The sequence below is a fragment of the Rhinolophus sinicus genome, chromosome 16, assembly GCF_057876585.1.
Source record: "Rhinolophus sinicus isolate RSI-liver-muscle chromosome 16, RSI-T2T, whole genome shotgun sequence".
Taxonomy (NCBI): Eukaryota; Metazoa; Chordata; class Mammalia; order Chiroptera; family Rhinolophidae; genus Rhinolophus; species Rhinolophus sinicus.
The window spans coordinates 7,324,992-7,337,551 of record NC_142516.1 but is presented as its reverse complement, the minus strand read 5'-3'; the positions used below and the strand labels follow the sequence as shown (position 1 = coordinate 7,337,551).

Below are 12,560 nucleotides of genomic sequence, written 5' to 3'. Positions count from 1 at the left end.
TGGGGGACCTCCCAGACGCCGTGTGGGCTGAGAGAAGCCAGACGCTGGCGTGCCCTTGGATCGCTCTGACCAACACTGATTGCTGCTTATCAGGCCGTGTTCACTTATAAACATTCATCAAGCTGTACGTGAAGACTGTGCTTTTTTCTGTATGTGTGTTATACTGCAGTTAAAAGGGAAAAAATGTTACACACACACCACACACAACAGTTCACCAGGCCACGCATCTACTGAATTAGTCTCTGAGCAACGGGTGATTCTAATATGTACTCTGGCCAATGGTTGAGCTAGACCAAACCCTTTCCTTTCTTTAAAAAGATTATAAAATCATCCACTCTCCAGGGATACACGAGACATAAATAATACAGCAGTGAACATGTGTATACCTACTACATAGCTTAAGAAAGAATCCTTCAATTTATTTAAACTGTGTAGCATTTATACATATGTATGTGAAATTTTGAGTTTTGCTCTTTTAAAAGCATAAAAGAAAAAACTCACAAAAGATTTGATGCTACAGGATTCTACGCCCTGCTTTTTTCACTCAAGAATAGGTCTTCAGCCTTTTCCTATGTCAACCTATGGACCCGCCTCATTTTTAACTGCTATATAGTATTTCAGGTGGCAGCTCCCGTTGCTTACGTAGCCGTCCCCTTATGAACACAAGTCATTTCCAGTTTTCCACTGTTATGAACAGTGTAACCCACGCCTGTCTGGTACAGTGCGAGTATTCCTCTGGGGCAACAGGAGGGTTGGTAGGTGGAAGGGGACACGCACTCTGTGTTGTCCTCTGAAGAGGCCATGCCAGCTCACATTCCTGTGAGGGGCATCTAAGGGCACCCTCCCCGCCACAGCCTGGCAAACACTTGGGATTTTTGCAAGTCTTCTAATCTGATGGATGAGCAAGAGAGTCTGTTCTTTTAAATATTTTTTCATATGCCTACTGCCCAGTTTTAGTATTTCTTGTGAATTGCCTATTTATCCCCAGGGGGTAGGGGGAGATAACTTTGACTACATTAAAATCTAAAACTCCTTTACCTCAAGAGGATACCATCATCAATGTTAAAAAGATGAATTAGCACCCGGAAAAAGATAGTTGCACATGTATTATAGGCTATTAGCTACAATATGTAAAGAGCACCCACACATCAGCAGGAATAAGGCAAACAACCCAATGGAAAATGGGTAAAGGGCATGAACCCTTTGAAATTATACAGGAGGAAACTCTTTAGGGCCAGAGAAGGCAAGTATCTTGCCCAAGGTCTCACAGGAAATCATGGGTAAGACTGGGTCTTGGCTTTTTCTATCACCTCATCCTCGCTTGGATGACGAAGAGTCAGGTGGTAGGCCTAGTTACTCACTCAGCTGATGCTTATTAAGCACTGACCATAGTCCAGGCTCATGCTTTAGGACCGGTGAACACCCCAAGGGCCCGTCTAGGGCAGGGGTGGGACAGAATGCTGGGGAGGAAGGAGGAAGGCAAGGGTGGCAGGAACTGGTGGCTGCTGGTACCTGGCCTGTCTCCTCCCTCTTGGTCAGCTTGTGTCGTCTCTTGCAGAGTCAGGGCTGGAATACTATCCCCCTTCTCAGTATCTGCTGCCAGTCCTGGAGCAGGAGGGAGCCAAGAATTCCCAGGACAGCCCTGATGGGCCCACGGACAGATTCTCCAGGGAGGAGGTGGAGTGGCAGGTAAGGTGCACCTGCCTGCTGGCATGTGGGGTGGGGGATGGGGGAATGGGGAAGGTCAGGCCTGTGAGGGATCAGTGGTTACTTTAGTTTTCTATGCCATGTTTTAATTTTTCACAACGAGAATATATTCAGATATTTTCTGTATAATTAAAGATTTAATTTTTAAAATCTTATTCCTACATCAGGGTAGGAAAAATCTTATTTCCTCATAGGAGGCTTCTACAGCTCAGACAGAGACTGGTCCTGGTCTCAGAGGCAGAGAACTAAGTTGAAGGGCTGGGCCGCAGAGAGAGAGAGAGAGAGAGTTGATGTTTGACTACAGAAGTAATTCGTGCTCTTTGTTATAAATGTAAACAATACAGAAATAGACCCCGTAAGTGGATGCCCCCCTGCCACAATCCACCCCCTGGAGATAACCATCATGAACTGATTAACAAACTCCTTTCTGACTTTTGTCTCAATGATAAGTTTCCTTGATGTTGTTTTTACAAGAGTGGACTCATGCCTCACATAGAGTGGAAGCTGGCAGGCAGTTTTCCCTGTAGGCTACCCCCACTCGCCCATTGACCGTTGTGTAACAATCCGTTGTGTGGATGCACCTGGGCTTCTTGAGTAATCACCTGTTGATGGACATTGGCGTTGTTTCCAGTGCTTTCACTGTTTTGAACAATTCTGCAGGGATTTCTGCAGACACCCTTGTGCATTTGGGAGTGTTTTGGTGGGCTAGAGCTGGGTACCACAGGTGTGTTGTGCAAATGTACAAGGGCATCAGATATCCCATTTCTTGGGCTCCTGTTTGGAGCAGCATGTCTTCTCAGTGCTGCAGCCCAGAACTGCCTTGAAGACCTTCCTACGATGGCCCAAGCCACTTGGTTCTCAACTCTGGTGTCCACTAGGACCGTCTGGGTCCCTTTCTTACACTACCCAGCCCCTCGTCCCCACCCCCCACCCCCACCATGCTGATGCCATGCTCTGGGCTGGGTCTCGGAGTCTGAACGGTGCCTAGCTGCCCACCTTCTCTGACCACTGTTTTTTCCCCCCAGAATAGATTCTCAGACTATGAGAAGAGGAAGGTAAGAAAATGCCTTTTGTCTTCTGTCACTTTTATTTTCATTAAAGATCTCAACTGTTATAAAAGACTTGAGGAAACAAGTTCTTCCTGCCTCTAAATTAGAGGGTAACGCTTTCCTCTTACACCCATCGCCTCAGCGCGTCCTCTCACAGCCTCAGTGGGTGGTAGAGTAGCTCCACTGACAGGTGAGAAGAGTGAGGCTCAGAAAGGTTGAGCCCAACCCCAGGCTCTGAACCACGAGCCTCTGCCAGCAGACAGCCAGTTCTGTTACAGTGGGGCCCTGGGGAGTTGACCTGCCCCCTGCCCTGTTCAGAGTTTTGGGGTGGGTTCACCCTGCTCACACGCTCGCAGAGGCTGTGCCAACAGTCACCAGCATTTACATTCTTGCAGCAACAGAAGATGCTGGAGAAGCTCGAGTTTGAACGGCGCCTGGACCTCGGGCAGCGAGAGCACGCCCAGCTCCTTCAGCAGAGCAACAGTCAGAAGGACGAGATCCTGCAGACAGTCAAGGAGGTTCGTGAGCGGCCTGGCGGATCAGCACCCCTGCCAGGGCCTCCTGACTCCAGCCGAGGTCCCTCTGATGCGGGAAGGCAATGGGAGGAAGCTCGCTCACTTCCAGCGTCCGGGGTCTGGGGGTCCCTTGCAGGTTGCCTGGTCCAGCCTCCTGTGTGCCACAGACACCCTGAGGCCTAGCAAGGGAGGACCTGGTCCAAGGTCACACAGGAAGGGCTGGCAGGCCAGGGACAGGAAACCTGCTCTCCTCACCCCAGTGCAGGCCTCCTCACTGCCCTATAGTGTCTGAGGGGGTCCCTGTGCTCAGGACCTCTGCCTGTCCTGCCACAGGAGCAGTCCCGGCTGGAGCAGGGCCTGAGCGAGCACCAGCGCTACCTCAACGCAGAACGTCAGCGGCTGCAGGAGCAGCTGAAGCAGACAGAGCAGAACATCTCCAACCGGATCCAGAAACTCCTGCAGGACAATCAGAGGTCAGGCCCCATCCTCCTGGCCCCCAGACCCAGAGACCTTCTGCCACGTGTTACCCTGGAGGAGCTCAGGATGGGGGTCTGCTTGCCCCGAAGGCCCTACTCCTGCCCAAGGTTTCCATCGTTAGGATCCAATCTTGCACCAGTTTAAAGAGAAAAGACTGATCTGGGCACGATCAGCTCTGTTTCTTGTCGTGGGGCTGCCACTGATTGGACCTGGGCCTCCCAGGTTTCCCATCTGTAAAATGAGTGTGTTTAACAAGACAGTTGAGATCACATCTGCTTTGATATTTTGGGTTCCGTAACCCCTTGTGCTGAGGTCAGCCTTTCATCGTGTAGGGAGATTTGTCTTAACAAATCCTGTCCAAGGTAGGAGCTGCTGGGAGCAGGTCTTGATGGGGCTTGGGAGAAAGGGGGCCAGATAGACATGTCAAGAAGCCTGAGAAAGTCTAGTCGGGGTCTCTTGTGGAAAGATTCCAGAACTGCTTTTACCACATCCCCTGTTCCTTCCAGGCTTCCATTTGCTTTTCTTTTTTTATGATTATTTTTTCCATTACAGTTGACATTCATTATTATTTTATATTAGTGTCAGGCGTACAGCATAGCAGTTAGACATTTATATAATTTATGCAGCGCTCCCTCGGATTAGTCTGGTACCCACCTGGCACATACATAGCTGTTGCAACATTGTTGATTCTGTTCCCTATGTGGTACTTCATCTTTTCCTTTTTGCTTGCTCCTCCGCCATCCAGCAGTTACACGGTGCCTGAGCCGGCAAGCGCCGTGTGCAGCTCAGCGTGCCCGCACCGCCAAGGGCATCCAGCAAAGCCACCATTTGTTGGGTGCTTCCTATGTGCCACGTACTCCATGTATATTTCCTCACTCACTCTTTACAAATACTCCATGTTTTTGTCATTATTATTTTTCCCAGTCACAGACAAGGAACTGGGGCTTGGAGTGGTTGAGTAGTGGGCCTGAGGACACAGAGCCCCTCAGTGGTGGGGCCCAGGGGCCCCCAGCCCAGTCACTAGGCCCCCTCTGCACAGCCGGTACCATGAGGGGAGGCAGTGCTGTCGGAAACAGGCCTGCTGGGGGCGACTGCAGGAACCGTTCATGGATTTCTCCACAGGCAAAAGAAAAGTTCCGAGATTTTGAAGTCGCTGGAAAATGAAAGGTAAGTGTTCTGCTCTAGCACCTTCTCTGCACCTCCTTTCCTCTGGGGAGACAATGTCTTGTGATTCTCAAGGATTATGGCAGAAAGCTTTCCTAAAGCTGTCAGGAGTGGGAATATTGAATTAGAAAAATCACTCTCTGCATGTTTGTTAAAACACATGTACATTCCTGAGGAAAATTCAGGTGTGAATAAGAATACATACGGATATAATGTCCAACTACATTTCTAGTATAAAAAATAGAATAAAAATCTACATTTCTGGGGGGAAAAAGAATTTGGTGGCATAAATTCTGTACAAAAGAATAATCTGTAGCCATTCAGTGTCTTGTAGAAGACTACTCCTTAGTAAAAGAAACACACTATATTTCTAAGTGGAAAAGTAGGGTGTACAGTGTATCATTTCTTGAAGATACTCTGTTTGTTTCTGTGCTCAGAAAGCGAAAGGACCCAACCCCAATGGTTCACACTGAATATTTTTGAAAGGTGGGAATTTGTCGTGATATTTGATTTTTCCCTTTGCGTTTTCTGTATTTTTCTAAGTTGACGGCCTTGACATGCACCAGTTCAGTAATTAGCAAAGATGATAGTTGGGACGGACAACCTGCGCCCCCCTCACTTCCTGAGGTGTTACTGGGACCCCTCCTGGTTCTCTGGGGGTCCCAAAACAGCAGAACAGAGTTTGCTGCTGCCTGGGTGCCTGGCGGGCCTCTTGCAGTGCGCTCCCACCAGCTTGCAGGGAAGCCCCGGCATCCCACCCAGTTCAGCTCTGGTGCTTTGGGAGCCTGGGCGGTCAGGGCCAAGCTGCATGGTGCCAGGGGCCAGGTCAGCACACAAGGACCAAGTGCCCTCTCTGCGGAGCCTGGGCTGGGCCTGGAGTCCAGCAGCGCATCACGTACGGCCTTCCCTGAGCAGCTGTGGTCCTGGGCAGGAGGCAGAAGTGCTCAGATGGTATATGCTTCTTCTAACGAAGTCAGATCCTGAAGATCCAGTAAAAAATCATGTCTCCACGCCACTAGTATCAGTTTAGTGTGAAAAAACACACAACAAAAACCAAAAACACGCACATACACGCAACATGCACATATATACACGCAATTACCTTTTTTATTTTCATTTGTTATATCATGGATGTATTCCCACACCACAAACCTTATTATTTGTAAGAGCTATAGAGTATTCCATCATATGATTATGTCATAATTTGTTTAATTAGCCCTCTGTTCATGGACATTTAAGTTTCCAGTTTTTCACAATTACAAATACTATTACAGTGACTATCATCTAAGTATACCCGTATGCATTTATGTGAATATTTTTGAAGGACGTAGTCAAAGGACATTTGATAGGTATTGTCAAATTACCTTCCAAAAACATTTTGCCTGTTTTCACTCTTGTACCAGTAGATGAAAGTGCCCATTTCACCATCTTCATTGCCATCACCAATGGTTGTCAGTTTTCTTAATTTCAACCAATCTGATAGATGGAAAAAAGATTTTATTTTCTTGACTTATCAGTGATATGAAGCATCTTTCTCTATGTTTATTGGTCACTTGTATTGAAGCATCAGGGAAATGGCTGTTTGTTTCCCTGGCCCATTTTTCTAAGGGAATGTTCGTCTTTTTATGCAAGAAATTGTAGCTTCAAGATTGAAGGTAAATAGGCCCCAGTAGAGGTGCATGATGAAGCAGGAGCACGTCTAGGCTGGCACATCCAGGAGGACTTCCTGAAGGAAGTGGTATTGATCTGATGGGATTCCCTCCAGGAAATGTTACATTTGCTCAATAAATGGATGGATTGTTTTTCTAGAATAAGAATGGAACAGTTGATGTCCATAACCCAGGAGGAGACAGAGAACCTGCGGAGACGAGAGATTGCCTGTGAGTCTCAGGGTGGGGAAAGGCGGGGATGGTGGGAAGGGAGCTTGGCTGACTGGAGAGGCGGGGGTCAACAGCCCTGTCTGTCAGTCACCTACAGACAGTGCTGAGGGTGACCCCTTGGGAGGGGACGTATTTATGAAAAGTTAGAAGTGATGTGTTTAGTAGGATAACATCTTTTTGTGTGTGTAAAATATAGGTAACACAAAATGTACCATTTTAACCACATTTAATTGTATAGTTCTGTGGCATTAAGTACATTTACATTGTTGTCCAACCATCACCACCCTCCAGTTCCAGAACTCTTTTCATCTTGTAAAACTGAAGATCTATACCCACTAAACAACAACTCATCAATTCCCCCTCCCCCAGCCGCTGGCAACCACCATTCTACTTTCTGTCTCTGAATTTGGCTACTCTAGGGACCCCATAAAAATGGAATCATATGATATTTATCTTTTTGTGACTGGCTTCTTTCACTTAGCATAATGTCCTCAAGGTTCGTTCATACTGTAGCTTATCTCTGAATTTCCTTACTTTTGAAGGCTGCATAATATTCCCTTGTATGTATAGACCTCATTTTGTTTATCCATTCATCCATCAGTGGGCACTTGGGTTGTTTCCACCTCTTGGTTCTTTGACTATTGCTGCTGTGAACATGGGTGCACACATATCTGTTCAATTCTCTTTCAGTTTTTTTACTTTAATTTTTTAAAATCCATAAACATGCATTAACATTTGACTGGAAGAATATATATCAAAATGTAATAATATCTCTGGTGACAAGATCATAGAAGATGCTGTGTGTGCTCTTCAGTGTCGTACAATTAGTCAACTTTCAAGTTTAAGTTACTTCTACAGTGAAAAACATTTCTTTTAAGGGTGACGATCAGGTGGGTAGCTAGGTGAAACCTACGAGGCCACCCCAGGAGTGGCCCCTGTCTCAGCCCCCGTTCCCGTGTTTCCTCAGCCGCCATGCAGCAGATGCTGACCGAGAGCTATAAGAACCAGCTAATCCAGATGGCCTATGAGTCGCAGAGGCAGAACTTGGTCCAGCAGGCTTGTTCCAGGTAAGGTAAGGAGCGGCTTCCTGAGGAAGGGAGTTGGGGGAGCCGGCTCGGGGCCCAGGGAGTCCCCTGCCCCAGGCCACCCCAGCCTCAGCCATGTTGTCAGGGGCAAGTGGTAACTGGTCTTCATGACTTTTCTAGCTGTCAGTCTGTGTAGGGCCATGATAAAGTGACAATACCTCGTTTTATTGTACTTCACAGATAGTGTTTTTTTTACAAATTAAATGTTTGTAATCAGGCCTCAAGCAAGTTTATTGGCACCATTTTTCCAACAGGCTGAAGTAGTTAGCATTTTTTAGCAATAAAGTATTTTTCATTCAGGTATGTGCATTTTTTAGACATAATGCTACTGCACTCTTAGACTATACTGTAGTGTAAACGGAACTTATATGCACTGGGAAACCAGAACAATTCGTGTGACTCGCTTCATTGCCGTGTTTGCTTTATTGCGGTGGCCTGGGCTGAACCCGCAGCATCTCCGAGGGATGCCTGTAATCACTTCCTCTTCTCATGCATTGCCTGTGTGCCAGGCACTCGACTAAGTGAGGTACATTAGCTTTTCGAACCTCTGAGGGACCATATTGTTATCAGCCCCATTTTACAATCACAATTCAGGCTCAGAGAGACTATGTGACACACCTAAAGGAATAAACCTAGCAAGTGTGGGAGCCAGGATTCGAACCCAGGCAGAGTGGGGGTAGGCTTGTGACCATGTTGCACTCATCATCTCCAAGGGGCCGCACAGGTCGGGAGCAGGGTGCACTGGAGGGAACGGTGACAGGGTTGCCTTCATGCTGATGGCCACTCTGAGTCTGGCTCTCCGAGTTCACCACAGCACTGGGGTCTGCTGTTGAAGGAGGAGCCCCCGGGGTCCGGCAGAGCCAAGTGACAAAGCCCAGTCGATGCTGAGAAGCCCCAGATGGGGACGGTCAGCAGCCCTGGCTGCCGTGTCTCTCCTCCCATCCAGGTGACACAGCTGCCAGCCTCCCCTGTGTCTTCAGGTGCGGGCTTCCTCCCTCCTTTCCTGGTATGTGACATTGTGCTCAGAAGCACAGGCACGCCTCTGAGTAACTCTGAAGTCTTGGCCGAGTGACGAGCCTCAATTTTTTATCAAAAATATGGGGATAAGTCACAGAAGTCACCCCTAGAGTTGCTGGAGGGTTTAATGAGCATAACATCTACCACATAAAGGTCCAGTAAATAACAGCTATTATTTTAAAACAAGCAAACTCCAAACCAAGATTGTACCAAAGTATGGACATACATGAGGTTGCAGGGCTTGGATTTTTGTGCCAAAAGCACTAGACTTGTTCTAGGGCGTGAGAGCAGATCCACTGCTCAGGCGAGAGACACGTGGTGGGGAGTGCAGACATTAGCGCCCAGGAAGGGCAGCTTTCTCAAGGCCTGAGTGGCTTACCTAGGAGGCCATGTTCCGGTGGAAGGGTGGATGAGAGGACCCAGAGATTATCTGTCCCAGCTTCCGAGACAGACTCTGTCACCTTCCTTTCAGGGCCATGGGATTCAGACAAATTCCATGTCTGCACCCAGCCTGCGACATGGTCCCCAGCAGGTGCTCCATAAGTATTGTTGAATGAATAAATGGTTTATCTTGATCTCCTCCCAAGTGCCTGGCACATAGTAGGTGCTCAGAAAACGTTGCGAGAGTGAATTTGCTCTCTTTCTGGCAGCATGGCCGAAATGGATGAACGATTCCAGCAGATTCTGTCGTGGCAGCAGATGGATCAGAACAAAGCCATCAGCCAGATCCTGCAGGAGGTGAGCCTTTGTCCAGGGCGTGAGGGCAGGGGTGCAGGAGGGGTGCAGGAGGGGTACAGAGAGGCCAGGGCAGAGCGTAAGAACTCTCCACGGAGCCCTGTCCTAGGTAGAGGGTAAAACCCAGGATGCCTCGCGCATTTAGTATAAACCATCAGGAAGGGAGGAGCAGAGAGAGGCCTCTGGGTGGTGATTTTTCTGGTCACTAAAATCTCAAGAAGCACCCCCTTCCCTGGTGGGCCCACTCCCCATGCTGTGACGGACTGAAAAGGACAGAGGGGACCACACCTCGGAGGAGGGGCCCACATGAGAGGGCGGCAGCAACTCGCACTTCTCACTTCCAAGCCCGCTGCACCTGTCCTCTCCTGCGGTCCTGGCCATGGGTGGCCCACTGGGAAGGCAAGGCCGCCCGGCCCTGCTGAGCAGGCCGTGATCTCTGTTGCAGAGCACCATCCAAAAGGCCGCATTTGAGGCTCTCCAGGTGAAGAAAGACCTGATGCATCGGCAGATCAGGAACCAGGTAAGTATGGGGGTCGTGTCCCCCCACCTAGACCTGCCCTGTCAGCTTTCAGAGACATGCAGAGGTGGCTGGACAGGCAGCAGTTAAGGTTGTAGCCTGGCCCCTTCATGTGCCAGCTCGGCAGGAGGTCTCCCCTTTCCTCCCAGAACCTAGGTCACGGGCTGTTGGGGGCTGCCTCGAGGCAGCACTCACTGTAAGTACCTGGCAGATGTGACCTGGTCTCACCATTCCTCACGCTGCCCCAGGCTGAGGGGAAGGACAGCACTAGCTCTTGGCCTTGACTGCTGGGGCAGCCTCTGTGCTGACCACGCCCCAGGCACGACTCCCTCTCTGGGGGCTCAAACTCCAACGTCCCCATCAGCTCATCCTGGGGAACTGGGACAGACTGGATTTGCCACCTGATGCCAGCTGAGGCGTGACCTGGGCCTGGAGGAGGGGTGTGTGCTCTTGCCCAGGCCCTACGGCTGACCGGCAGGCCGGCCTTGGCCAAGCCCCACTGCTGTGGCCTCCTGGCTGCCTCCGTGGAGGGGGGTTGTGTCTGACTCGCTGGGCTTCCCGCGGGTGAGGAGCGGTGGGGGAGGCTGGAGAGGAAGCGAGCTTTCAGGCTGTGGGACGCTCATCACACCGTATTCAGCACATTTTGCATGTTTTTTTTTCTTTTTATTCTTTTCTTTTTTGGCCAAAACCAACTTACCTTTTTATTTCCCTCTTTAATTTCAACCCCACATTGCTGCACATGAAGCTCGTTCCTCTGACCAGGGGATGGTGGGGACGTAGGAATTTAGGGACAAGGGTCATAGTGTCATAAGCACAGGGCAGAGGCCAGCTGTGGGGTCTGACCCGCAAGACTAAAAGCTCCCAGTCACATCCTGAGGGTATGCAGTGGCCGCTAGACATTCTCACTGTGGGTGCTTCTAACCCACCAGGCCAGCTGTTCCCATTCAGACTCCAAGCAGGGACGTCCCAGAGAAAGGGCTCACTCACCTGCTCTGTGTCCCTGGGCAAGTTACTTAACCTCTCTGAGCCTCAGATTCCTTGTCTGTGAAATGGAAGCAATAATACCTCCTAACAGCCAGAGGGTAATTGATACATCTGAAGTGCCCAGCACAGGCTTGGCACCCAGAACCCTCCATACATATCAGCTCCTACTACGACTGTTATTTTTATTCAGTCACTTCCATTACCCTCTGCTCTCCTCTGTGACAGCTGTTTAGAGGAAGCAAGAGAATTGGACCAGTAAGAGGCTCAGGAGCAGTCGTGTCTGGCCATCACTCTGGCCTGAGCCTTGAAGGAAAGCCCTTCGTTGTTCCACAAACCTTTACCGGCACCCACTCTGGGACAGGCCCTGTGCTCGGCTCCTGATAACTGCACTGACCAGGACCAGCGTGTCTGCCCCGCAGAGCACTCAGAGCCATGAAATAACTAATTCTTCTGAAACCCCTGCGGATGAGCTTCCCAAGGCACACAGGTCCCTTCATTCCAGAGCCCCCCAGAAAGGATTCTTAGACCCCACTTTGCCATCAGAGAGCTGCAGCACAGAATTGAAAGTGATTAACGTGAATAAAAAAACCGTCTCGTCTTCTGTTTAGATTAAGTTAATAGAAACTGAGTTATTGCAGCTGACACAGCTGGAGTTAAAGAGGAAATCCCTGGACACAGAGGCACTACAGGTATGTAGGGCTCCCCGCTCTGCCCCGTCCCTCCCCCGCCCCTGATGAGATCCCCCGCTCCCCCCGGCCTCTCTCGGCAGCTGCTCTCCAGCAGACAGGGCAGGTCTCCTCTGTGGCTGTGATGCTGGAGGGTGCCCCAGCCCCAGACGGCTGGAGGGAGCACAGGCCAAGGTTAGGGGTTGTTGGGTCAGCCTATTGCCAGGTAGGAGGGTCAGAGGAAGGAGGGTTTCATTGCCAAGGCTCACCCAGGCGACATCTCCATCTCCACATTTTCTTTGTTTTGGAGTGGGATTGCTGCGGAGCTCCCTGTCTCTTTAAGCCATGCTTCTGGGCCGCTGGTTCAACTCATGGGCTGACATCCTCTGGGGAAGGAGCTTTCTTGGTGTCCAAGGAATGTCTGGAGGAGCGGGCCCAGTCGTTGCTGTGTCACTCCTCGCAGGCAGCCTCTCTGTGAACGCCAGTCTGGGTGTCCTGCTCCCAGAGGCGCAGGGAGCAGGGACTAACAGAGCATCTACACTGCAAGCCTGGGACCTGAGTTCTGGCCCAGCACAGTCTTGCTGTGTGACCTAGGCGGGTAGGGGAAAATGGTGGTCCTTTCCCTTCTCTGTGCCTCAGTTTCCCCTGTTGTACACAGAGGGGCTAGATTAATGGTGTGTGAGGACATGTGCCCCATCCCAGGCTTTTGAGCAGAGCCTTCTGTCTGTCACTGTCCCTATGTCTGTCCTCGTGGAGCAGTCGTAA

General features: G+C 49.9%; 1 protein-coding gene across 5 annotated transcripts in view; it reads left to right on the top strand.

The window, feature by feature from the left end:
- The window catches only part of LRSAM1 (leucine rich repeat and sterile alpha motif containing 1), a 36,617-nt gene that overhangs the window by 14,168 nt on the left and 9,889 nt on the right, over window positions 1-12,560 (top strand). For 3 of the 5 annotated variants that reach the window (XM_019728618.3, XM_019728617.3, XM_074331036.2), the window contains 10 exons: window positions 1,559-1,689; window positions 2,733-2,762; window positions 3,152-3,274; window positions 3,605-3,744; window positions 4,871-4,915; window positions 6,722-6,792; window positions 7,760-7,859; window positions 9,545-9,632; window positions 10,075-10,149; window positions 11,739-11,819. In XM_019728618.3, coding sequence (XP_019584177.2) covers window positions 1,559-1,689; window positions 2,733-2,762; window positions 3,152-3,274; window positions 3,605-3,744; window positions 4,871-4,915; window positions 6,722-6,792; window positions 7,760-7,859; window positions 9,545-9,632; window positions 10,075-10,149; window positions 11,739-11,819 — 884 coding nt within the window. The remainder of the gene's footprint in view (window positions 1-1,558; window positions 1,690-2,732; window positions 2,763-3,151; window positions 3,275-3,604; window positions 3,745-4,870; window positions 4,916-6,721; window positions 6,793-7,759; window positions 7,860-9,544; window positions 9,633-10,074; window positions 10,150-11,738; window positions 11,820-12,560) is intronic. The other 2 variants (XM_074331037.2, XM_019728619.3) reach the window with 2 other exon arrangements.